Raw genomic sequence first — 26,050 nt, 5'->3', positions numbered from 1 at the left:
TTCATGATTCCCTCAGTCAAAACCACTTCTAAATCTCATCACTGGCAATGAGACTGTGGAGAGAATCTTTATAAAAATCTCCCCTTGATGCTGTTTTTTTCTTACTCCAGTGCAAGTCTGTTCATCTCCATGTGGAAGATTATGAGGCAATGTTAATAACTAAATGCCTATGAGCATTCCATAGATGGATCCTACTTATCTGCAACAAATACCCAAGCAGTATCCATGCTTGTATGCTAGCCAGGAATGCAGAGACAGAAGAGTTACTAAATGAGATATTCCCCATTACTTCTGCTTATTCATAAATCTAGGTTAGTAATTTTTTTGAAAGAGCTTGTTTTCTCCAGAAACTGGAATCTGCAATCACTTTTTATATAGCAGTCATACCAAAAAGGATATTTCCCCATTTGAGGTATATGCTTCTTAGGCTTGATTTTTCTCAGATTGATTGAGCTCAGTGCTCTTGAAATCAGTGTATCAGGCTTGATTCTAATTTCCTCAGCTTTAGCAAACAACTATTTGAGCCATTCACTACAGTTAGTTACTTTCAGGGAAGAATGTAAATCACTTGGCAAGGACCATGTTAAGCCTTCAAAACACAAATGATGAAGCGAAGTGATGGGTGTAACTTGATTAGAAAACACAAGATTAATAAAATATGCATAGAAAGTTGAGTAATTTGCACTAATTAGAGATTTAAGGGAAATGAAGAAAAAATAGGTTCCTGAGAAGCTCTAAGGGGACAAATAACAATAGAGCTATGAATTGCTGCAATTCTTATTTTCCTTGTACTGTCAGCCCACTCCAGTTCCCGCATGAGGAAGCTATAGTTAGTCTTCATATGCACTGAACACCATGTGCTTACAAGTACATTGTTCTGTCATTCCTGTGCTCACCAACTCTCTTTTCTGGTAACTCATACCCATTCCTCAGTGTCTGCAGCAGTTTTTGCCACTACTGAATGTGTCTGAGGGACTACTGCCCCAGTCATCTTATAAAAACAAAGGCAAGAAAGAATCATATTTTTCCTGCAACTGAAATGCAAAACATGTCACATTTTTAGTGCACATTTTGTCATAGTCATCACCTAAGACATTACCCAAATCTTGGGTTATACCTGCAAAGACAAACAGGGAAAAGACACACACATGATGCTTACCATCCTAAACCACAGAATCTCCATGGAATGCCAAAACACCAGCCAGGCCTCTTTAAGGAAGTGTGAACCAAATGATGAGTTGGTGATAGAAGTTCATTAAATTAGGTAAAGGTGTAAAGATTAAAAAATGTGTGTCTGACTTTATTCTTGCACATAATTGCAGATAATAAGTACACATTTTTTAAACAACCATTAAACCCTATCGTATTAAATTCACAAATTCTGGGCAAACAAAGTCTTTCCTAGGAGTGCATACCTCCCCCATGTTTCCAAAACACACACTCCATCTAGTACAGAATCTTGTACAAAATTATTAGGCTACCAGAACATAGATGTGCTTTAGTCTTTCTTCCTGTGAGAGGTAACTAATTGTCAGCATTGACTAGAAGAAGAAACTCAGTTTTTGTCAACGCTATATTTTCTTTTTAGTCCTTATGTTTAATTTCTCCCCTAGGAATCTGTTTTAGGATTCAGACAAACATGTTTCAGATGTTTGTAAAGGGCACAGGATGAATCCAGAACCTCCTTTTTGCAGTCACAAATGCCTTTCTGGACCACGTATCCATGGTGCAAGTGAGCTCACCTTTTCCTAAGCACTTCCAAAAAGCACCACAGGCCTTGCACACTGCTGAGCCCCACGCCACAGAGGCTTCCTGAGTGACTGCACCTAAGGAGCTGGTAAAAAAAAGCTGTGAAAGACACAGGAGGATGCCAGTGAGTCCTTCACTCCATCCCAGAGCTGGGATGTCAGGCCGTTTTGTCTTTCCACAGAGCCACTATGCAAAAGCTCTTGGCCTTCAGGGAGGCTTCACCCCTTGTTCAGATGTTCAGGGTACCACCCAAAGCATATCATGCACATGCTTTGCATAGCTTTTTTTTTCTATATAGTTGTTTAAATTATAGAATTTTGCACAGAGAAATTGAATTGAGCTGTTAAAGTAGAAAATACATTTTTCATATAGCTTTAATATACTATTTTGAAATATCAAACACGTGTACTTATTATTTTTCCTTACTTACGATTAAACTAATAATAGTTGCTCTTATCCTATATTTAACCCCAAAAGGTATGTCCTTAACAAACTGCAAGACTGTCTAATAAAACTGGATATCAAATTTCGGACAAAAACATTTGTCATCATTTAATAGTGACCAGCAATTAGGACAGATAAGGATTCTAATTTATTATCTCATAAAACCGTTGTGTAACTCCAGAGACATTGATGAGCACAAAAAAATTGCACTAAGATAGAGATGACAAATACAAACATAAAAGGACTTAAGAACTGAAGTAAGAAACTATGAAAATTAATTCTTTTTATGAGCATGGAAATGAAAATATGTCCCATAGGAACAGAAGCATTTGTTCTCAGACTCAGTGCTCTCTTGCAAGAGGATTTAAATAATTTATGAATATTTAAGAGAAGGAAATCAACTCACCCTGATTTTGCTACATTTATAATGCATGCCTAGTGTTAAACATATTTTTGCCCATATGGAAAAAACAAGCAAATAGAAATGCTAGAGACATAGTGACACATGCTATTTCCTTTTTTTAAAAGTAATGTGCTTCCTCAGGTTAAAGAATAGGATACCCCAAGGCAATCTCTAAGCTATTGATGCATAAAATCACAAAAGGTGTACCTGTAAATCAACAAACATTTTATTTCCAAGGAAGAAAGTAACATCATTAGTTCAGGGAAATTCAGGGGTCATTTGAATCAAAGACCAAATACCAACTGACAGGAGGAACTGGCTTTTGGGTTAAAAGCCATCAAGCTACATTGTGGTCTAGAATCATAATTAAATTTTAGTTGTAAACAGTATCAGTATCATTGTGCATTTAAGTTTTTTCTTGTTCTTTTCTGTCTTTACCTTATGTGTACTGATTACAGATGACCAGGTCCTGAATCCCTCAAGCCAAAGAAACACAGAATATGCATTGACTGTTCTTGGCAGGGTAAGACCCAAATCAGTTACTCAGCAGGTAAGGAAGTAGAAAAATTAATTGTAAATATTCTTCAGTACCTTGTTAGAAATAGACTGTACTGTTCCCAAAAGTCATGAGTAGTGAGTTTTAAGATAGATGTACTATTAAAAAAGGGAGTATCAGTGTGAAAGAACTCCAAAATAAGGAAAGAATTTGGAGCTCTGTGTGTGGGGATGGTGGTTGTAAGGCAAGACAGTACCAGTTTAATTCCTTGTTAGGTGCATTGCATGATGGTGGTTTTTTTGCATGATTAAACCCTTATTTAAGGCAGGGCAGGCAGAGTTTGGCTGTAGATCTTGCAGATAAAGAGAGCTGTTCTGCTCTGGGAAGTGGAGGGGGACCTGAAGGCAGTGGAAGAATACTGGTCTGCTCTTCAGCAAAATAAAAAACCACAGCATGTGAGTAATCTGATCTTCAGTCATCAAAGTATGTATTCAAGTCATTCTCAGAATAATGATGGGATTACTCACAGGGGGCAGGTTAAGTGCTTTTGCTGAACTCATATATCTGGACAGAAGCCACAGTATTCTATGTAGGTCTCTTTGGAGGTTTTCTCTGCAAACACTGGAACACCCACAGAATTGTAAGGAGCATAAAGACTCCTTTCCGCTTTCTACGTAATTATGTCAGAGAAACTCCCTAAACTTAAATTTACTCACTTTTGCTTGCTTCAAAGCATGTTAATCCTCATATAAGAGATTTTGTCCTAATACCAGAACCAACTGCTAAGACAGTACAGTGAAGAATAAAATATTTTATAAGGGGATAAAAACCATTCTGTTTTTTCTTCTTATCTTCTGGTTTCAGAAGTCATTGGAATTAATATGATTGTGCAGATATAATTGAAAAATGTGGCCATTAATTTTTACAGCATACAGAATATTTATCTACAGTAATATAGATCTCTTTTGGGGGAGTTCATGGCAAAAAAACAAGGAAGACTTGTTTTGATGAGACCATGCCATTAGAATAGGGGCCTAAGAGAGAAAAACACTGATTTCAAACCAGGGAGGATTGAGTTCACACAACCCAGGCAAGAGAGGGCTGTCTGAACCTCAACATGCAGAAGTTTCTGTGCTGCTCCCCTCAAACCAAGGGTGGCCAAGCAAAAGGGATGCAGGTCCTCAGGCAAGGAAGAAATCCCCAGGTCTGAAGGTGGACTGAAAAAGGGGAGGTGGGAGAAAGCCATAAAAGAAGCAGCCAGAATGATGCATTTCTATCTATCAGTTTTCTATGGTCCAGAGTCATAAGGCAGAACCACTGCACCAACAATAAATGTTGATGCACTAGGTGTAGCAGGAGTGGGATGTTTTGACACTTTGACTAAAACTACTAGTAACTCTTCTATTGATCAGTGTCTTCCAGCTACCATCTTTTAAATTATATTTTTCTAACTGAATTTGTGTGATATAATGAGGGAAAAATGAATTACAGACGGCTGATCTATGAGAAAAAATGGTGTGTGGAAACCGTTTCTACCAAAAATTAATAACTAAATCCACTTCTGTGCAAAGAGCCTGAATAAGAGCCATATGCCATTTATTCTTTTCCACTGGGAACTGCGAAGACCTTGCTGTAGGCATTTGGCAAAGTTGTTGGTGTAGCTCTTAGAAGGTATGAAAAATCCGATGCTAAATCTGAGCTGAAATAAGAGAGAAAGGGAGCACTGACATAATGGTCTGGAATGAACATGACTTTAAATGGGATCAAGCAGTTTAGTTTTACCTAAACTAAAACAGCAGTAGATCCAGTGAACATTTTTTTTTCTAAACCACTAATAAAATAAATTTGCCATTCAACAGAATGAATATACAAACTATTTGCACATTTTGCAAACTTAGTATTATTTTTTCAGTCAGAAGTTGTGCCATAGAATACTTTCCTTTGCTAGCAATTTCTAGTAGAAAACTTGAAAGAAAAAAAATAATAATAAATTAGTTTAAAATTACTGATATGACCTGATGCAATGTTAAGGCTTCTCACTTGAATTGTAACAGAGTTTACTGTGTTTTGAAGTCTCAAGCCTGTAACTGGCAGCTGCAACAGGACGAGACCAGGCAGGGCACTTTTCCGGTAGGTTTACAAATCTGACCGCAGAAAATGTGAAGCAAAGAATTGGCAATTTTTTTTTACATACATGTAATCAGGTAGGTTCCAACATTTAGAGTAATCCTTCCAACTGGTCACAGCAAGTCAGACAGGTGTTTTAAAGTCTGGGTAAGTTTGAAAAGGGATCTAGAAATCCTATCAAATTTTCTGCAGTAACTCGGTCGTGTTGAAAAGGTTTCATACAATTGCTCTATTGAAAAGGGAAGACAGGATACAAAGTAAAAGGCACAGATGTTATAGAACAGTCACATTTCTTGAGATCCTATAAATTAGATAGTGATTAAAATTGGGAACAGCCATTTTGCTGCTGCTTTATTTGTCAGTGCCAACTCTTTCTTGACCAAACATCTCTATCTTTTCTAACGCTGCACCACTATGTGCTGGCGGAGTCTTTTCTGAACAGCTTTTCTTGTTTCTTCCCATTTCTGTAGCTTCCACCAAAGTATTAGTCAATGGTTTTCCCAGTGTTTCTGGAAGCATTATGGTTAATATTCCACTCAGAAGAGCCATGATTCCAACAAGCAACTGGAAGAAATAAACAGTAGCTGTAAAGGTAGGTAAGTCTTTCAAGCTATATGTAGTTTTGATCTTGCTTGAGAGTAAATTTAAAATAAAGCACAAGGAACTGTAAAGCAAAGATAATAAGTCTTAAATGTTGCCTGTATAAAAGACCTACCTTTTTTGTTGCATAAATGAAAAGATTATGCAGCAGAATTAATGAATGAGCAAATGAAGTGTTCTGTTCACAAGGGATCAATACAGTGCAAGCAGGAATAATTCTGTTCTAGAAAACAATACATATTACCTTCATTTGGTATTTTGAGTATCAGGCATGTATTTAAGAACTGATTCTAGGATAGATTTATTTTTACAGGCATGTTCACAGAGCTATAATTTCCCTGCCACCTGTAATCTTAATTCACACTCCAGCTCCTGTGTACCTGTACCTGTGTGCTTGCTCCTCATGCACACAGACAGATTGGAGGTTCTCAATATGGCTCATTGGCCCAGAGGCACATAAATGCTCATCTGTGCTCAGGAGAGCTCTTCAGCAGATGATGAGCTGGCTCTCAACAGGAATACTTTGCTAAACTCAGTTTCAAAGAACTGTTAGGAGTGCAGACATCTACTGACATTTGCACTGGGATCACATTTTGGATTTGTCCATGGTATACACAGTTCCATAACAGCATGAGTGGTGAGAAGATCAGGATAATGTGGGGTAGGTAGAGAAACACACACTTGTTCCAGGAATATTTACTCTTTCCCTTCACATTCCCTTCACATAGACATTTCTATGTCTAGTTCAATGACACCAACTCCCACTTTGCTCCTCTGAGTAAAGAACAGCATTTAAACCTCTGACAGTCCTCCAATACCAGGTTATAAATGACCTAATTCTCTCCTGATAGAAAAGCTTTCACACAGAACATCATGCCTGGTCTCAGTGTTTTTCCATTCTGTGACTGGGAACAAAATGTTGTATTATCCTTATCTTGCCCTGTGCTGATTCTCAAGTCTGTCCTGTGTTTAATGCTTTCTTCCCAAGGGTGAGAGAGAACATTTGGAATCACTGTGCCTATGTCTCTCACACAGAGCTTGGGACAAGAACTGGCCAGCTACATCTGCAGCTAAGCCAGACTTTAAGTCAGAAAGGTGCTATAAAATCAGAATTCCCTACTGTATCCTTGAACAGTGCTATTTTCCTGCACATACACCATGCTGGTTTTGCTTCTCTTCCCTTCCAAAAGAAGAGGACAGTTTGTCTCATGTATTCTTTTGAGAAGCAAAAGGCACACTGTTGCATACACTCCTTTTTGCACACACAATAAATATAGAGGCAGACAAAAAAAAATTCAAAATACTGTTAAATACTACAAACTACAGTGAAAATAAAATAGTCATGGTCTTACCATGAAAGTTACAAAAAAAAAAAAAAAAATCCTAGCAGTAATAGGACTAGAGGAAATGGCACAAACTGAGGAAGATCCTTTTAGACATATATGTGGCAGGAGTGATACTTAAAAATATATTCCAAAATATTAAAACCTCATCCCTGAGTGTCAGAATTCTTCTCTACTTTTCAGACATGATTTTCTGCCCTGGAAAGACAGGATGAATCGACACATGGCAGCTATTCCACAATATCCTCTTTTATGTACACCCTTTAGTCTGTCAGAAGTTTATAACTGAGGATATTGAGGTCTGTAAAGGATATTGAATCTTATGGGCTCCCATAAATTTGGAGTGTATGAGAACTGGGTCACTAGTGATACTCTAAAGAACAAGGTTAAAGCAACACTGTGTGCTTTGAATATGTGTGTCTTTTCTGTTTTGGTTATTCTTTTTAGACACTTGGCATTCTTCTCATGTTCTCCCTCCTCATGAACCTACCTCTCATTCTCCTGAGAACTCTCACTATTCTCTAAGTGTACACACCACCATCTTTCCTGCCTTTTCATCTCAGCTCTCATAACTCTATTTCATCCCATTTTAGTTTCCTTTTTTTTCCTCTATGTAAAAGCTGCTGCATGCTGAGTAATTCAGTACATTTCCCTTCTCCCTGACCCTCAAAGCATTTTCCAGTATTTCCTACAAAAGACAGAGTATGAAACAATTAAGTCACAGTGTATTAATTCAAGAACTTCTCAAATGTCCTCTACCTTTTCAGGGGCAGTAGCCACAGCTATCAATGAATTGACCCACATTTAGCAAAAGAAAGTCTTTTGCAGTCTTGGCACACTTCTTCATAAGGCATCTGACATATTTTAGCCCTTTACTTGCTCACTACAAATGTGTGCCTTTCATATGTATGTATTTACTATTTTAAGTACATAATTCAGTACCAGAACATGTTCTCCTGATATGGTCAAATGCTTATGTGCACAAATAAAGTGTATTTGTGTTATTGCACATGTTATTTAAGCATGTTTAAGTATGTTGAATTAATTTGACAGGCAAACCTCCTTAAAAGCATTGTGTTTTCAGGGTGTTAATTTGAAATCTGACTTTCTGCTTAGTCAAACTCTTAGAGTGTTCCCAATGCTTCAGTAGCAGCTTCTAACAGATACCATAAAAAACTTCAGAAAATATTTACCATCATTTTTCTTATGTCCTCTTCCCTATCTGGAGCAACATTTATAATTCTGTAGCATAAGGTCTAAGACTATGACTTAATATATCTACTCCAGACCAAAAGATAATTTGAATTAAATATCCCTACAAAATAATACTTTTACTTCTGAGAATAAATTATTATTCTAGTCTGCTATTTATATTCACATCTGATGGCTCTGAACCAATCTAAAATGCGATCTTATTGACAAAATTCCTACTTCAACAAAAAACATTGTAGTTCAACATGAAAAACCAATAGTATTTGACAGAGATTTTGTATTCATTTATTAGTATCAGTCTGGGCTTTAAAAATTTCTAATTTATGGTTTTTCAGAGAGAAAAATCAAGCCTGTTAAACAGCTATTGCAACATAATTCTTAACAGCTGAGAAACAGAAATAGGTTAAATAAGGAGCAGTTGTTTTACTGTACATTTTCTATAAAGTTGTCACATGAAAAATGTACTTGGCAAGTTATTCAAGATTTATAGGCATTCAAATAAGATGCTTGCAGTACTCACAGGTGGCATAACTGTGCATGAGGCAGAGTGCCAAACAAATAGCAGTAGTAACTGCTCAACAATGTGTGGTGTTTGCAATAGATCAGTGTGATGTGTATCAGTTTACTTACAAATGTAATCCATTTGATTTCACTTCCATTCCAAAACACTTACTTGACCTGAGACTTGGCATGCTATGCTCCAACTCAGGACAAGATTATTTAATAAATTGACAAATGCTCTATAACAGGAGCTAATAATGGAAACATGTTCACTGTGAACTACTACTCAACTCCACAAAAACTCTGGATAATTTTTGTACACTGAGACTTGTTCATAGCCGAAATAATTCCTGTGTTTATACTGCCATTTGCACTGCTCTCCAGAATGTTTGAGCACTCTCCCATCTGTGGTTTAACTGCAGCACTTCTGCACAGATAAATCTTATTTCATCCAGTAAAGGCAAAATGCTGACAAGAGAAAAAAAAAAATGTTCTCCCGTGATCACTCTGCTGTGCAAATGTTTCTTTGTCTTTTGTGGACTCATATCTTGGTTTGTGTGGAGACGTTAAGAAAGAAAACATTTTTAGGAACTTGAGGAAATAAATTTATTTGTGGTCTCCTTCATCCTCTTAGTTTTCATTGAAACAACCAAATGTAATTAATTTAAATAATGAAATGAGCTCACAAGAATTCTCTGAAACCAATCTCTAGCATCTATAATTAAAGATTTTATAGTTGCCAAATCAAAGGGGCACAATGCACTCTTTTAGGAAACTCCAGTGTGGTGGACAAAATTTGACTAAGAATCCAGGTTAAAGACACATCCCATTACACTTTCACTTCCAGACATGTATAATCTAAGTATAATAGCAGTGTCCTAGTCCCAGTGAATTCGAAGGGGGTTTTGACAGAATTTAAACTATTTTAAATCATTAATGAACTTTTCTTTACTTAAAGCTTTAATACAAACTTTGTAATTCCATCTGGTTTTACATATATAGGCATTTATCCTTCAGGAGAAAAAATGAATTGAATTGCTGCAGGATTTCTAAGCAGCAAATGCTTCGTAACAGAAATGCAATGGAGAAATGTGATTCATGTGTGAGCAGGAAATACATAAAATATTTTGTCCAAAGTAGACATAATGCCCAAACTAGACAAAGGAATGGTGCCACCTCTCTTCTCTGGGACAACTGGTGGTAAAAGACAAAACCTAATGGCAACATGACCTGGAGTTACCTAAAAAGTAAGATGTGCTTAATCAACACAAGGTTCCGTTGCTTGTCAAAGCCACCATGAAGCTCATCAATATACCATTTCTTTCTCTTTTTCTATCTCATGAATTGTTTTGTTCAGTTCTGGTAAATGAAAAACACGGAACAGGAGCTTTGGGACAGGTGTGAAGACCAAATAATAAGCACGAAACCTTCTTGATCTTTTGGAAGGCTATTCCAAAGATTCAACGTCCCAGAGAAGCCATGGAAAATACTAAGGTATAATGTAAGAAAATCCAGCCACCTGTGGTGAGTTCAGGAATAGAACAACTATGCATTTGAAGAAAAGTGAAACTAAATCAGGAGCACGGTCAAAAACCACTAAGCCTGAAAAAAAGTCTGGACTATGACACTTCCTGAATGTTATATGGTAGATGCAGAATATTTTTATCAATTTTATGCTAGGATTCAGAGCATAAATATTTTTCTTTCTTCTGTCACAAAAACATTTCAGAATATTTCAGTGATTCAAAGTCTCCCTTTTGCTTTAGCTGCATATTTTTAACAATATGAGGCTACTAGTCTTCGGGACTTAAAATTTCAAACAAGAATGGCTTACTCAATTTTCTTTTTGAAATAAATGTTCAGCTTTTGGTTCCTTTGTCACGTGAAAAACATACTTGTTAAGTTACTAAAGAGAAAACAAGTGACACATACACCTTTTCAAAAAACATTCACCATTGAAATAAATACCTACAAGTGGCATGAAAATCCAAACACTTCTCAGATATACACAGAAAGGAGCAACCACACTTCCTACACGGCACATCATGCTTCCACTTCCAACAGCAAGTGATCTAGACAGAAAAGAATTAAGTAACAATTCTGGCAGTTAAAGGAAACAATTAGAAATGCATAGACACTTAAAACATCAGTAGGATTTGTGTCTTTAAGCAATTATACTAAGAAGATGTTGCTATGCCAATACAAATTTATATTGAAGTTCAGCTGCTTCTGTAATTAAGATTAAAAATATAATTCTCATTCAGCACAGATCACAGGATGAATAACCAGGACTTATATGAAAGGCATAAAAAATGCTTAAGAAAGAATTGAGTATTCTTCTTGTTCCCCAATGGAACTAATTAATGCACATGGAATGCAAAATAAATAAAAAACTATGGTACAGCCAAACTCCAGACAGCTCTGAGGCAGCTGAGGAATTCATCCCATCCCAAGTCTTTCAGGTCACCACCACTGATGCCAAGAGCTGCTGGATCTGGTGCAGAAACATAACAAAGGGAATGAAATAACATCAAATTAATGAAAAATACATAACTGGCAAAAGCTCTTACCTTACAACTGTTGGGTACAGTTCTGCTGTGTAGAGATATATAAGGCCAAATGCCACACCTATGGAAAATTTTCCAGCCATATTTGCTAAGATAATTAATATATTGAAATCCTATTGAAAGAGAGCACAAATAAATATATCACCAGAAAATAACATCCTTCCAAACATAATTTGCATTCTTTAAAAGTTGTGACCCTTCTTTAAACAATAAGCAATACTCATTGCTTGTTTTTTAAAAAATTGCTCAGTAAGTTATTAGTTTCCATATCACTTTTTACAAGTCCTGGTTCACTGAAGCCCGGGGAGCATTTTATGTGTGACTCCAGCAATGACAGTGAAACCTGTACTGAAATACAGAAATCTATCTTAGGCTGGCAGCTGCAACTTAAAACCAGCCTTTAACTATTCTATGATTTAGAAAGAGCAGCTGCCTCTACCAACTTAAGAGCCTTTAAAATCAATTTCTGCTATAGGAACACTTCCAACCATACGTGACTAACCTGAGGTATGAACATAATTAAAACACAGATCAGTGCACTTAAAATAAGGAACGGAATGAGTGTGTTTCTCCTTCCCAGTCTGTCCATCGCAAGGCAAGCAATGATATAGCAAGGCAATTCCACAGCACCTGTCAGTATGAAATTATCTCAGTTTAAGTCATGATTGCATATATTCATCTTATAACTGTAACTTCCTCTTTACGAGGAATTAGTCTGATCACGGCTAGTAAACAAGTAAAATCTAAAGATAACAAGTGTGTTGGGCTAGTTCATTTGGTTACAGAAAGTGTGACAGAAGGCAGAGAACAGCCTAGAATACAGAAGTGGGAGTGGAGAAGGACAAGGGAAACAGGTTTCACAGCACAGAGCAGCTCCAGTTCTCTTTGGGGTGGAAAATTACAGAAAAGAGCAAGGCCACAGTTCTGTTTCTATGACACTGACACTTGTGTCTGAAAGCTCTACATTTGCTGCTCCTCTCCTTCAGGTATTTTCACATTAACAGCTCAAGTGTGCCCACAGGGAATATTGCTAGTGTCACACCGACACACTTCTGAGGATTTGCCAGCTTCTACCTGGACAGGGAACGGAAGCCACAGGTGCCTCCCCCAGCTTCAGCTCAAAATCATCCCAAAGTAAAAGGCAAGGAAGTCTGTCCACATCCAGTTTTCTGAGTAAGCGCCACAGATACAGAGTACAGTTCCAGCTTTCTCCCCTCTCCATAAAAAAAGAGGGCTTACAATATCCCACTCTTAATACAGATCATCCCTTCCTAATGTTTCTTTCCAGAGAAAACTGCTGCTGCTCTAAAGGATCTGGCATTTGGCTAGACCTGTTCACACTGTGTAAACATGATTTGCCCCTAGACAAATTGTATTGAGGCAGAGCCAGTTTGGACATGTTTTAAGTCAACTTGCTCATGAAGAATGCTACTATGTCCAATGTAAAATCAAGGAAGAACATAAGATGCAGCCCTGAAGAGCCTGGATTCCTTTATTAAGTACATATAGCATGTCAATACACCTATAATATCAGGGGTTAACAACCTTTTGGGGTTGTGTTGGAAAAAGCAGATTGTAATTATTCAGTGTCTGTTAGTCTGATAAAATATTTTTAGAAGAGGTGGATACAGTGTACTCCACAATAGCAGTTTAGTTATCTGTGCAATACCAGCACCCACTCTTCAACACATCAGTCTAGCAATACACTGTAATACACGACAAAATAAACTGGAATAATGAGAGTCCCAGTCCTTCTGAGAGCTTGTGTACACAGTCACATTCACTTCACTAAGAGTACTCATCTGCACAAAGCAAAGTGCATGATTTAATTCTTCACTGGCTCAGAGCTGCGTGTCTGATCTAGAGTCTTCTGAAGCCAGTGGAATATTTCCACTGATGTTAACAAACTTGGGATCAGGCCTTGAATGCACTGAGCTGCCTTTATAACCAACTTACATGCCAGAGAAAGATTACAGCCAGAATGTTAAAAGACTATTACAACTTAATTAAAAATACACTTTTGCGAAAACTAAAACAACTCTTCCTTCTGGCAATTATGACTCTGTTTTCTACAGAGACAAACTCAAAATATCATGACTGTAAGTGATAAAAGGAATATTTTTTTTCCCATTTTCCTAGTTTGTTGCTTTAACAGAGCTGTGTGAATTTTTTGTTGCTTGTCTGCCACTCCTGGTGTTTGTGTGGATCTGCTATAAGCTTGCAGGGCAAAGAGAAGACAAGCAGAATATGGTTTTACTATCAGAAAGACAGACAGTGAAGAATTCTGTACACCAAAAATCCTATTTTTTTTTTCTCAGAAACAGTGAGATTTGGAGTGAACGATGCTCCTCCTGTGTTAGTCAACTTTATGGAGAGTTAGCAAGAAACCTTTTGAACAAGGTTCATAATTGAATTAACAAAGTAGAAAATTGGCTGTCAAATTTATAGACATTTTTAAATGTTATGTTCCAGTTCTGTCATTAGCAGAATAAGGTACAAAAATATTTACCTATGAGAAAGAGGTTTAAATATTCATTGCCTCCTAGACTGACAGAACTGAGGGAGAAGACGTAGTAACCCAAGCTCCCAGTGAACCAGATCAGCCAGACTGTGATGGTCCTTCTTGCAATTTGCCAGTTACAAAACAGGTCTAAGATGGTGTGCTTCTTTGTTGAGGATGTGTCGTTGTCACCTGTTCTGGCTAGATCATCTTGTTGGACTGAGCACAGTTCAGAAACTTTGCAGGAAGTGCTTACTTTATTCCATCTTGCCATTGTATCGATCACTTTTTGTGCATCTTCGTATCTTTCCTCGGATAGGAGCCAAAAAGGTGTTTCTGGGAGCATCCAGCAGCACAAGACAAAGGGAAGAGTTGCTATGGTGAGAAATATCTGATAGACCCACCAGGTCCGAACAAAAAATCCCACGAGTGCCACAATCATAATTCCCATAGCAAAAAAAGCATGGACATGCATAGAAGCCCAGGTTCGTGCTTTAATGCCAACAAATTCAGTCACATAAACAAAAGCCACAACCAGATAGCCACTTGAAACCTGGGAGGGTGGGAGAGAGAAAAGAAAAAAAAACAGAGTGAGGTTTGTTTCTACTCTCCTTGTGCACCAGCAGTAAAAACAAACAGCTAACAGTGTTCCGTATCTGTGTACGCTTAATTGCCACCGCGCTGGCCTGTCTCACACTGACAGAAAAAGAAAAACCATGAAAATGAATCAGCTGGAGAAAAAGTTCACTCAAACCTTCAGACTGCCTGGACACTATTTAAAAATGTGACTTCGAATCCTTCTCTGTAGTGGGGGACAGCCAGCAAGAGACACCTGCAAAGAAACTTAATTTGCTGATGTCATTAAGCCCTTCCCCTCCAAAAAATCAGGTCCCTTAATGACATCACAAACTGAATGCTTGGAAAAGTGAAGTCCCCTGAAGTAATTGCCACTTCTGAAAATCTTTACCTCGGCTTTTAAGCAGGCTATTAATAACCTGCATGCCAGAGAACTGCACATTTATGAGGAATTACCTCCCACACCCTTGTAAAATATCTCATTAAATCAAAATTTTTACAATGTTGGAAGAGAATCTCATATATGTTATTACAGGTTCTCATATGGTATCAAGTGAATGCAATTACTGGCATGTTCTGCATAATAGTATTTCTTCATTGAATATATGTATTATTGAAGATATATATATTTCAATTTCTCAAATATCTCAACATCAGGTTCCTGATATCTCAAAACATTTCAAAACACAGCTAGAAAATACAGACTAGAAAATATTTCAGTATATTGTTTTGAGTAATCAATTTTCTGGTTAACAATATTCCGGTTAATAATCTCTGATTCTGAACCCACTGATAGGAAAGCTGCACTGACCTCAGTGGTACGGGGCTTGAGTTTAGGACTGCATCTTGCAAATCAGTCCCAGTGGCCAGATAAAACCTACAGCATTGGTCTGGTCAGAGCTTTTTGCTTTTCTAAACTACCGCAGGCCCTGGCATCAATAGCCAAGGGAGTCAGCAGAGGGACTTCTGTAGATCTCACTCTTCAAGGCTGACATGATGCAGTTTTTCCCACTAGGAACTTCTTCTGGGCTCTAATCAGGCAAAGGGAGCTCCAGGTGCAAGATTCTGTCTTGACTACTGCATTGTCAGCAGGAATAAAATAAATTATGGGACTATTTTCAAATATCTAACACATGTTAAATAAGTTAGATTTTTTTTTTGTGATGGCATTTAATTTCTTTATGCATTATAAAGCATATAAAGCTACAAATAATGTACTTTTGGCTGTAAAATAGTTATTTAAATTTGGTTACTGTGTATAAATATTAAATATGTGTCAGATATTGGATATATACCACACACACATAAAATTGTGTGTGTGGGTCCACATAAACACATATACTGAAATACCCTTAAGTACAGTATAAAACATCTAGGTGTTAAACATATCTACCTATGTATTTAGTATTCCAGATACAGCTTAAAAGACCAAAGAGATGCGTGGAAGAGAAAATGTGCATCTCTCCTCCATCAAAACCGTAGAGATAAAAATAATACTTATTACAGATTTGCTAGTTTAAGAAAAAAATATATTCAATTTCTAAGAATAAGGAGAAATGCAACAGCAGCTGCAATGCAGAATCCAGAGTTTGCTGCTCACACTTGGTATTTAATTACCAGTCCAGCAGAGGTTGGGATGGAGGAAGTACCAAACACTGCTTCATACGGATGCTTTCTATTAATTCAAAGAGGAAAACTGCTGTGGTCCAAGAACATTCAGACTCTCCCTGCTCTGCTGAAATAAGTGCAACAAATGGGGCTTTAGAATAATGAAGTAGGGGAGGAAATAATAACAAAAGGGAGGTTTTCCTGAGAAGGGGTAAGAAATGACATGTAAAAAGAGCCGGGGTGAACATCCTTTCTTACCATAGCAAGGAGAAAGCGCACAATCACGAAACCGTAGTAGTCAAATGTGAAGGCCACTGCGATGCCAAATACAAACTGACCCGCACTTGTGAACCATATAACACGCTGTCTTCCCAGTCTGCAAATTACAGCAGTAATGAAATCATGAATAACTGCAAACATTCTATTAAAATATACCTGCAACTCCAGAGAGCCTAGCTGGAAGTTTAACAACTCACCACAGAAACTCTGGTTCAGTTACCTGTATTAATTTGTCAGTAATTCCAACTTCCAAGAAAAAGGATGGATGGAACTTCCATTTCACAATTCTTGGCTGGAAGCAACGTGCAGTGAGCATTACATATGTTCACCTCCAGTTTTAACTTCTACATAACTGATTGGTAAATTTACTCTTATTTATGAGGACATAAATCAGTTTTTCAGATATTTTGTATTAAGTAGCATCATGTTGATAATTTCTAACAAGTTAGCTGTGATAACACATGCTATCTTTTGCCAAAGCAACAACCAATTTGGATAGTAATGGAAGGTTTCTGTAACATATCTTTGTCCAGTTCTTTAAAATCGAATTATCTAAAAAATGACAATCACATAGTTCCCCGTAATTTTCTGATTTCTGACAGCACACATGCATGCATATAAAAACACAGAAATCCAGGAAGATAGTATACTAACAGCAAAAAAAATCATGTCAAATACTAGCTTCAGCAGTAGATATACAAGACTCTATTGGGAATTCACTACATTCTATCTACAAACGCTCTGTAACACAAACTGCGTGGAATTATTTTTCTTCGCTGATAATAATTCACTTGTCTCTTATTATCTCCTATTATCGCCTCCATTGCAAACAGCTTTTCACAAATGGGGATATTACTTTAAGACAGAGAGTTTGAGGACTTTCAGAGTGTTTTTTTTTTTTTTTCTGTGAGTATTTGGTACTCCAGTAAAATTTCTCTTATTTTTCTCCAGCCTTGACCTGGAGTCATGATTTGGTCTTTGATCCCTGCCAGAAAAGATACCAGTAAGTCTTAGCTATCAGAGCTCTTCTGTTGGGAAATCCCTTAATTGATAGTGGGAGGAACACACAAACTTATTTCCCATGAGCCAGGATGTCTCAGAAAATAATAACTTTCAGCTGTAAAGTCTGCAGCTGTGAATCTGCAACTCAGAATGTGTGTATTATCTTAACTGGCTGCCCGTGGCTTGAATTAATGGAAATGAGAACAATACAATCCTAACCTTATAAGTCATGTCCAAGTATTATTTAATAAAGTTATGAATTATTTAGAGGGACTTAAAACAGATGTTGGCATTATATTCTGGTTTTGTACTAAGTACAGTTTTACAAAGCCTGGGATTGGGAGCCAGATTGATTCCATGTGTTCTAAAAGCCAAATTAAAAAATAAAAATGCTCATCATTACTGTTGCATTCCCGTGTTGTGACTGTCACACTGTAGTGTTGTGCTAATGAAGGAAAATCAGAAAACAACATGCCTGATCTCCTTGTTCTGCTTACACCGTTAGATGTGGGATGAAACATCACCCTCCACGCAACAGAACTGTCAGTCAACAAGCTCCTTTATAGAAAGACATAAAGAACTCTAAACCAGCCTTCAAAGCAAAGCACAGGTACAGAAAGTGCCCAAGACAAAACCTAGTATGATGTAGCTTAGATATTTGATTCTCATATGGACAGATGGGCATGGCTGGGTGTTCTTCTGAGGCAGGAATATGTTTGTGTTAAGAGAGAAAACCAACTGAGGCAGGAGGATACAGATGTACACCCTGAGTCTCAATGTTGTTTCTGGGTCCAGCTCTGATGTTGGATTTCAGTGCATGATCTGAGATACCACCCAGCGAGGAAGCATTAGACGGGAATGGGCCTTGGAACCATGAGCAAGGGACTGCTCGGGTCGAGTTGCTCCAGGACTGATGCTCCTCATGCTCAAACAGAACTTTGTACATGCTGGTAAATAAGTGAAGCTACAGCACAGCTCACCCACACCCATTTTGCCTCTTATCTGCACTAGCTTTCAAGAGACTGAAGTTTAAGCTAATATTTCAGGGAAAACATACAATTGGACAGCAAGGAAAAATAGTGTATGGATGTTTATTTTGAGAAGGTGGGGCTTGATTAAACCCTTGAAGACTTTGCATCAGCCCCACGGAGCTGTATTCACGACAGAGGTTAGGAAAGGTGATTTTAAATACATGATATTTAACCTTCTAGTAGCCCTTCAGCTGTCTGTCATATTACAAAATAAAAATCTGCATTTCTACAAAGAATGTCTCTTCATGAAAAATGAGGTGAAATTCTCCCCTCAGGTTTTACCATTGTTATTACAATGAGCTATTGCTCTTCCTGTTAAGATAAGTAAACAAACAAACAAATAAATCAAAATCTAAAGGCAAATACTGGCTGCATAGGGAATTTTCAGGGATCAAGGCCTAGAACAATGGATGACATAAAGTATGAAAAGTTTTAAAAGTAAATTACTTGAGCATACATTTTAAAATTGGTACTTGCTATTGGAAAAAGAAATCAAGTTAAATAGATCTGTGAATAAAGCAATATCCAAACCTCCTGAATATTGCATTTGTAGTTATGAATACACAGTGAATGAAAACAACAAAAACAGGTAGATACACATGGAGTTACTGTAGTCTAAAGCTACAGTTATCAAAGGATGGAACTTTACCTGTCAGCAATGTCTCCAAAAATCACTGCTCCAATCAAGACTCCAAGCATGAACGTAGGCTGGATTAATTTTGCAAGCCATTCTCGGTCACAGACCAGATCCCACTGCGTAACAACAGTGCTCTTCCACTTTGTATCATCATAGAGAAATCCATCAGAACAAGGAAATACAGACTTGTTGCCTTTGTATTCGTATGCCAGATCCAAACTAACTTCTCGTTTGGATCTGCTGCATTGATCAAGTTCCCAAATTTCTCCATTTTCCAGCTGGACTACAATGTAATTTTCTGTTGATGTCCATAGTGTCCAGATGTCCTCTATACTTGATGCAGAGGAGTTGTGGAAAAGAACACTACTCACATTTCCAGGGAACCCACATACAAAGTTAGGAGTAACAGCCATGAACACAGATGCTAAGTAATGGATACCACATGACATAGCTTGAAAGACAGATGCAAAATAAACACATGCTTGAAATCTGTAAAGGGAAAGAAAAGAATTTACTGAGGAAAAGCCCTCTACACATGAGAACAATATTCAGCATAACTGTTTGGGTAGATCAGTAAATGGAGATATCATTAACATGTCTAGTGTTTTGTTGGGTAGTGCTGCTTCAATATTAGCTGAGCTCTGCAAAAGATCAAAGATGAGAAAAAGATCCAGAGTAATCTATTGTTAAGAAACAAGTGCCGCTCTTAGTCATGTGTTTAGTCATACAGAGAAGACCATTTAAAATTGAACAATTCTGACCTGCACTTAGTTTGAAGCAACCTTCCACCTTCAAATTCTCTGTGGCATATCCCCTTAAAACAAGGCCTGAAATTACTTGAATAGTTAGAAAAACCAAAATGTTGCAACTTCAGGTTTTTAGGGATAGAGATACGTGCATCAAATAAAACAAACCAAACACATTACGCCCCTCATTCCATCTAACTGTATCTCTATAACTGTATTCCATCTGTTTTCCATCTCTCTTTATTGCAGCCAAAAGATGAAGAGAGAATACGTGTAGACACATGTAGAAGATAGAATCTGAACAATGTGAAATGTTTTGTACCAAAACAGAGCTCTGAACTGGGTTGGGTTTTGGCTTAAACAGGGTGTGCAGTTATCCATTAAAGATTGTATAATAAAGCAAACCTAGTAAAAAAATGTTTTATGCATAGCCTGAATATTGGCATTTTAACAGCTTTTAAAACTTGCTTGAGATGCAAGTAAATCTTAGTATAAAAATCGCACATGTATTCAGAATTTCAAAAGACTTGCAATGAACTCTAGTGTCACTGTCTGCAAATTCTAGGCAATTTCTGATAATTTAACCATAAGGAGACTTTTTCTCAACTAAATGTTTAAATTATGCATATAATCAGTACAACACCTGTTCAGAAAAAACAAAATAGCTTTTGTTCTCCTCCCTTTTTTATTTCCTGAAGGCTAATCAATTGCAATAATTTGAAGAAGTGTTCAGTGAGATTCTATACATATATTCTTACTGCAGGATGCAGCAGGCCTTGACAGTATGAAACAAAAGGCAGATTTTTTTTTTTACATGATCAGAGTCTATCTCTGCTGAAGTTATAGGAAATAATGTCTAAAAACTAATTGCCTTGAATTGTCTTTTGGGAAAAGTCAGAGCAATTCCAGTTCCTGTAACAAATGTAGCCTCTTGACACTCCCTTCCAAAATGTATCAAATCTAGCCTTGAATTCTTGTAATACAGATCTCAACAGTACATAGCCATAGGACTTTTAAATCATCTACCACTGGAATTTCTAAATAATTTTTAAACTATTTATAAGCAAAGTATTGAAATAGAATTTACTGGATACATTATCTTAATATCCAATTAACCTTTCCAATAAAAGAGTTCTCTTGTAAAACACACCTCCATTCACCATCCTCATTCTCCTCTGCCTTTTATCTTGATTCCTATTTCTTTCCTTGGTAAATGTAAACCCAGTAGCCTGTCCTGTCCTTCCAATGGCATTTGACATTGCTGTTGTTCTGTTGCAGTGCCTTCTATCCCCGTTTCTCTTGACTAACAGTTCTATTGACTTTTCCACAGCAGTCTGAAGAGTGAGTTGAATTTCTAAACCCACCACAGCAGCTCAAAATCTGTCTCCACTTCCCTTTGGAGGATACTGCAAGGCACTCCTCACACAGGTGCTGTGCTCCTCTTTCCCAATGATACCGAGGGATACGGTCAGGAGAAACTGAACATAACCACAGCAACCCTTAAGTCTATCAATTCTCTCTCAAGAGAACAGCTTCTTGAGGATTAGGTAGCTAGTCATGGATCAAAGGAAGGCTGAAACAGCTCTGAAAGGCATTTGGGCTATCTTGGACCACAAAAAAGCAAAGGTTATTTTGAAATGCAACCCTTGGGACCTTATTGATGCAGACAAATATGGTCAATAGTGTTTTTTAGTTCCTCTTCTCTAGTTTCATTCTAACTGTTCCCAACAAAAGGCACAAATTCATTTTAGAAATAGCAGAGCACAAGTAAATTCAACAACCTGGGCTATTGTTGCAGTATGCAGAATGCTAGAAAGAGATAATAGAAAATTAAACCCCTAGAAGCTGTGCACTTACATCTTCGACTCGCTAGTAAAAAGTGGCATATTTGGAACTAGGATCCCCAGTATTTGCAGTATCTGTCCTTATGCATTAGAAAATTGCAGTGTCAGAGAATCCACTTGGTATTTCCCAGAGAGAGGGAGAATGAAATAATTTCAAATTCACATACACACTTCTTGAGTTTCCTAATTAGTTCTTGCAATACAAGAAATATCAGGATCATCATTTATCTTCATACCAGTAAGAGTTAGTAGGAAAAATATATTTATGCCTTTTTTTTTTTTGTTGGAGAGGCTTGAAGGGAGATAACTTTTAAGGATAGAGACTGAGAAGATAGCACAAAACAATGCACTATATTTATTTTTACAAATTCAAAGCCCAACAGTATCACCAGGGCTATAAGCAGGTCTAGTTAATCTCTGCTCTCACTACTCACTTGAGAGTTTTATCTTCTCTCTTCCTGAACATTTCTTGTGATCATACTTCAATGACCATTTTGACAGACTACTCCACTGTCAAATCTTTCTGTTGGAAAGTTTCTCATTAAATCTAATCTCTATGTCCCCTTTTCAAATGTAAGACTATTATTAGCTTATAAAACACCCTGGTACAACCTTGAATAAATCTTCCTTTCCTTTTATCACTTCATTGTACAGGATTCTCAGTTATCCTCCTCCTCTTACTGTCTACAACCATACAAACTACAGTCTGTTACCCTTTCCTTTTCTTTATGTCCTTTCTTTTTTTCCACCTGTAAAATGCAATAAAGGATTCATTTTAAAGAAATATCTGTCATGCCATATTTCACCCATCTTTCAAGGGCTTAACTTAAAATTAGATATAGTTTATTCTTGTAAAAACCTTCTTCCATTTTCAATGTTATGAAAATCTTACTCCGTTTCAATAAAGAAATCCACTCTGTAGCACCATTATTTTTCTTAACTAATTTGCACTACCAATGCTACGCAAACATAAAATGTCAGACAGAATACCAGATATACATTAACAGACATAATTTATGCTGAATATGGCTTCATTTAAGAATGGGAAAATGTGTATTTAGAGCAAAATGACCGTGTTATTCAGAATTTTGCAGAAGGGATTGCAATGCAGTTTTTAACCTCTACCTGTTCAATAAAAGAGCCAAGAAGCAGGCAGGGGAAGTGGGAATAGCAGGGAATAAGGCCTGATGTGAAGTTAGAAAAGCATGTGGATGCATTCTGCACCACATTAACAAGCTGCTTCCCTGCCTGCGAAAACTATTTACTGCTCTCTCCAGTAAAATTCCACACTGGGCTGGCTAAGCCTCTCTCTGTATATACTCTGTATATGCATATTTTTGTATATACAAAACACACAAAAACTATCCTGAAAGCCCTGTTCTGCTGTGAAGGCAAAATCCACTGCTGACTACAGCAGTGTTGTAACAGCATTCCCACTGATCCTAGATTGAAAAACCCAACCTTATGAGCTGCTGGCAATCTCCTGTGGGTAGGAAGAGCTTTTCTTCCAGAAAGACCAGTGGTGTAAATGTCAGGAAATTCCTTAACCTGTATAGTTACCAAAGAGGAATTAATCGGACCATTAGGGACAACACAAAGCATGAAATGTGTGTAGGGAGGTCGATATTTAGGGATGTAGGAAGATAAGTATGTAGGGATGGGAGGAGATGGGAGAATATTACAGGAGCATGGAATTTTGGTTTCCAGAACAGCTGGAGGTTGAAAAGGGACAAAGACACAGGTCCAGCCTCAGGACAGACAGAGGCTTGCTGGAACAGAGACTGGGGTGGCAGAGAGTGTTGAGTGAGGAGGAGCACAGAGCTGCTGCCTCCTCTACTGCCACCTGGGATCCCTGAGTTGTATCTCAGAGCCCATGCTGTGGCTATGCCGATGCCCTTCCCCAGTCTCAGAGCCCTGGGACCTTGGCCTGTGGTCACACGATGGCTGAGCAGCCTCTGGCCTTTGCAGGAGCCTGGAGAAGCCCCCAGGAAGCTGTGCTGGGCCAGGAGGTCACAGCACAACATGCACAGGTCATACACTTCACTGACCCTGAGGCACAGGTTAAAGTCTAGGCTGTCCTTGCTTCCTACTGTAAATCATTAACTTTTTTCCCTAATTCTTAATTTAAGAACACCAAACTGATAAGAAAGTCCTTTATTACTGAGCTTAAATCTCTCTGCTGCAGACAAACATATACTATAATCCCTATATTAACCTCTGCAAACTCAATTTGAAAAGTTAAAAGTTCCCTGAATAAAGAAATACTGTTGCTCATGCACCAAAATGGTAAGTAAATATCATTGCAGGAGCAAAAAATACTATTGAAAGTCACCAAAAAGAAAGCAAATTCTGTGATTTATTTTCCTGGACTGATCTCAAAAAGGGCAGATTTTGGCAATGGTATTTTATATGCCAGTCATCTTCACATACACACACCAGATTATGTAACATAAATTGTTGCAGACAGTCATTTTCAATAACCTCTTTTACAGATACGTTTTTATTTTTAAAAAACACACTTTTTGCAATTCAAAAGGAGTTCTGTGAACATGATGACTGTCCTAAAAGGTATGATAATTTCTCTCAGTGTTTTTCCATCTCTTCAGTGACTTGCCATGGGAGATAATTATTTGGCAAGTACATTTTGTCACTCTTGCCAAGAGTGTCAAATATAGAAGTCAAGAAGACTTTACAGGTTACTGCTCCAGTATAGAGATGCTTAATGAATGCCAGAAGTCAAATGAACCTAAAATTGTCTTCACAAAAGCTTGAGCAAGATACAACATGAAAATGTTCCAGTCCCTCTTAAAATATTTGTGAAATTTCTCCACAGTTATTTTTTTTCAGTTTGCAGCTCACAGTAAAAAAAAGATCTTTGCATTTTCTATTTCCTCTGCACAAGTTTTAAGATCTCACCAGTAAGAAAAGAACTGGTAATATCATGTCAGTACCGGAATATAAGAAATACTGTTCCAGAAGGACAATGAACCAGATCTCACATCACTGTTCCTCTGGTTGTAGTCTCATGACACAACATCTCTGTGGCCCTGTCACTGCAAGATATTGTCTCCCTTCTCTTTTGCCACTGTTTATTCACGCCCTTGAGACACAGTGCACTCTGCCCTCAGCTGTGGTGGTACTTCTTTTGTACACGACCTGTGAACTTTGTCTGGCAAACTGATCTGACTTGAACAAAAAAGTCAAAATAGATACTAAATTTTAAAAAGGAAAAGCAACAAGCTAGACTAGTTGCTCAGTCTAATTTATATTGCATCCGTGCAAATAATCCACACCAGTCTATTTGAAAGGTGGTGCATCTGGCATGCAAAAAATAGCTGAAGTGCACATTGCCACATATATGTTAGAGAATAAATCCCCAGCCTAAGAGTACTTCTAGCATTGTCAGTTATTGCAGTGTATAGCAGGCACAAAACTTCTTGTTGGAGACTAATTTTATGTTAAATTAAATATGATTCTGATTTCCTTGTCTGTCCATCAAAAAGAGAAAAGAGGAAATTACAGGATACTCATCAAAACTGAATATAAACATTTAAAATCATTTTAGTGTAGAATAGACTCACAAAACTGCTCTGTAATTAGCAAAAGATTTGTACTATTCCACAGGCTTCACACAAACTATTTTTACTGCTTGTCTTCTCAACTACCTCATTTGTCAGTTGCTTAAGTCAGAAAACACAGTATGTTTTTGTTGTGCAGTGTACACTCAACAGGATGGATTCAGTGGAAAGAAATTTCTAGATATTTACTATTTCTGAAAAAAAAAAGTGTTCAGTAACCACTTTAACCTCTGTATTCCATCCTGGATTGGTTGGTTTCTTTTTCATGAGAGAAAAGCCATTCAGCATTCTTTCCACTCTAAACCAAAAAGCTGTGATGCACTTCCACATTTATTTTTTGAGAAGAAAGGAACTGAATGTGACTCAAGAGTATTTTTGCTATGTTGCAGAGATACAGATTTAGAAGCAGCTTTAAATATACAACATGCACAGCCTTATTTGACTTATGGTGTCAAGAATAAATCTCCTTCCCTCCAAAGGGCAGTTTAAACTATGCTGAGAGTCTCAGCCCACATGGTTATTTCCAGAATTTGTTTTCAGAGGCAGCAGATGCTGTGCTGGATGTCTAGTTTGAATGTATCAACAGCACAGAGGCAACAGGAATAAGGAAAAGTATGGAGATCAGGAAGACCCCAGGTTTTATATATCACCACTGATGACAATGCAAAGCATCAACGTGCAGTCACCAAACAGCAGACATCAAATCATTCTCACAATTGTTTAAAGCTGATTCTCTGAGGAATTCACTTCTATCTCATTAAACCTATGCACATTTGCCTTTGATTAAGACAAGTCTGGCATTTCTTC

At 37.4% G+C, this 26,050-nt stretch overlaps 1 protein-coding gene across 7 annotated transcripts in view; it reads right to left on the bottom strand.

Moving 5' to 3' along the window:
* Nucleotides 1–2,275: 2,275 nt before the first annotated feature.
* Nucleotides 2,276–26,050, bottom strand: part of SLC22A16 (solute carrier family 22 member 16) — a 35,751-nt gene continuing 11,976 nt past the window's right edge. For 4 of the 7 annotated variants that reach the window (XM_019290828.3, XM_039569473.1, XM_039569474.1 and 1 more), the window contains 8 exons: nucleotides 19,088–19,564; nucleotides 16,385–16,502; nucleotides 13,952–14,495; nucleotides 11,945–12,072; nucleotides 11,446–11,555; nucleotides 10,848–10,947; nucleotides 5,935–6,042; nucleotides 2,276–5,783 (listed from right to left, as the gene is read on the bottom strand). In XM_019290828.3, the coding sequence (XP_019146373.1) occupies nucleotides 5,571–5,783; nucleotides 5,935–6,042; nucleotides 10,848–10,947; nucleotides 11,446–11,555; nucleotides 11,945–12,072; nucleotides 13,952–14,495; nucleotides 16,385–16,502; nucleotides 19,088–19,564 (1,798 nt within the window). In that variant the 3' untranslated portion in view covers nucleotides 2,276–5,570. Of the gene's footprint in view, nucleotides 5,784–5,934; nucleotides 6,043–10,847; nucleotides 10,948–11,445; nucleotides 11,556–11,944; nucleotides 12,073–13,951; nucleotides 14,496–16,384; nucleotides 16,503–19,087; nucleotides 19,565–26,050 lie in introns of those variants that run through there. The other 3 variants (XM_039569475.1, XM_039569476.1, XM_039569477.1) reach the window with 3 other exon arrangements.

The sequence above is a fragment of the Corvus cornix genome, chromosome 3 (assembly GCF_000738735.6).
Source record: "Corvus cornix cornix isolate S_Up_H32 chromosome 3, ASM73873v5, whole genome shotgun sequence".
Classification (NCBI taxonomy): domain Eukaryota; kingdom Metazoa; phylum Chordata; class Aves; order Passeriformes; family Corvidae; genus Corvus; species Corvus cornix.
The sequence above is the reverse complement of the archived record's forward strand: the minus strand, read 5'-3'. Positions and strand labels throughout refer to the sequence as shown.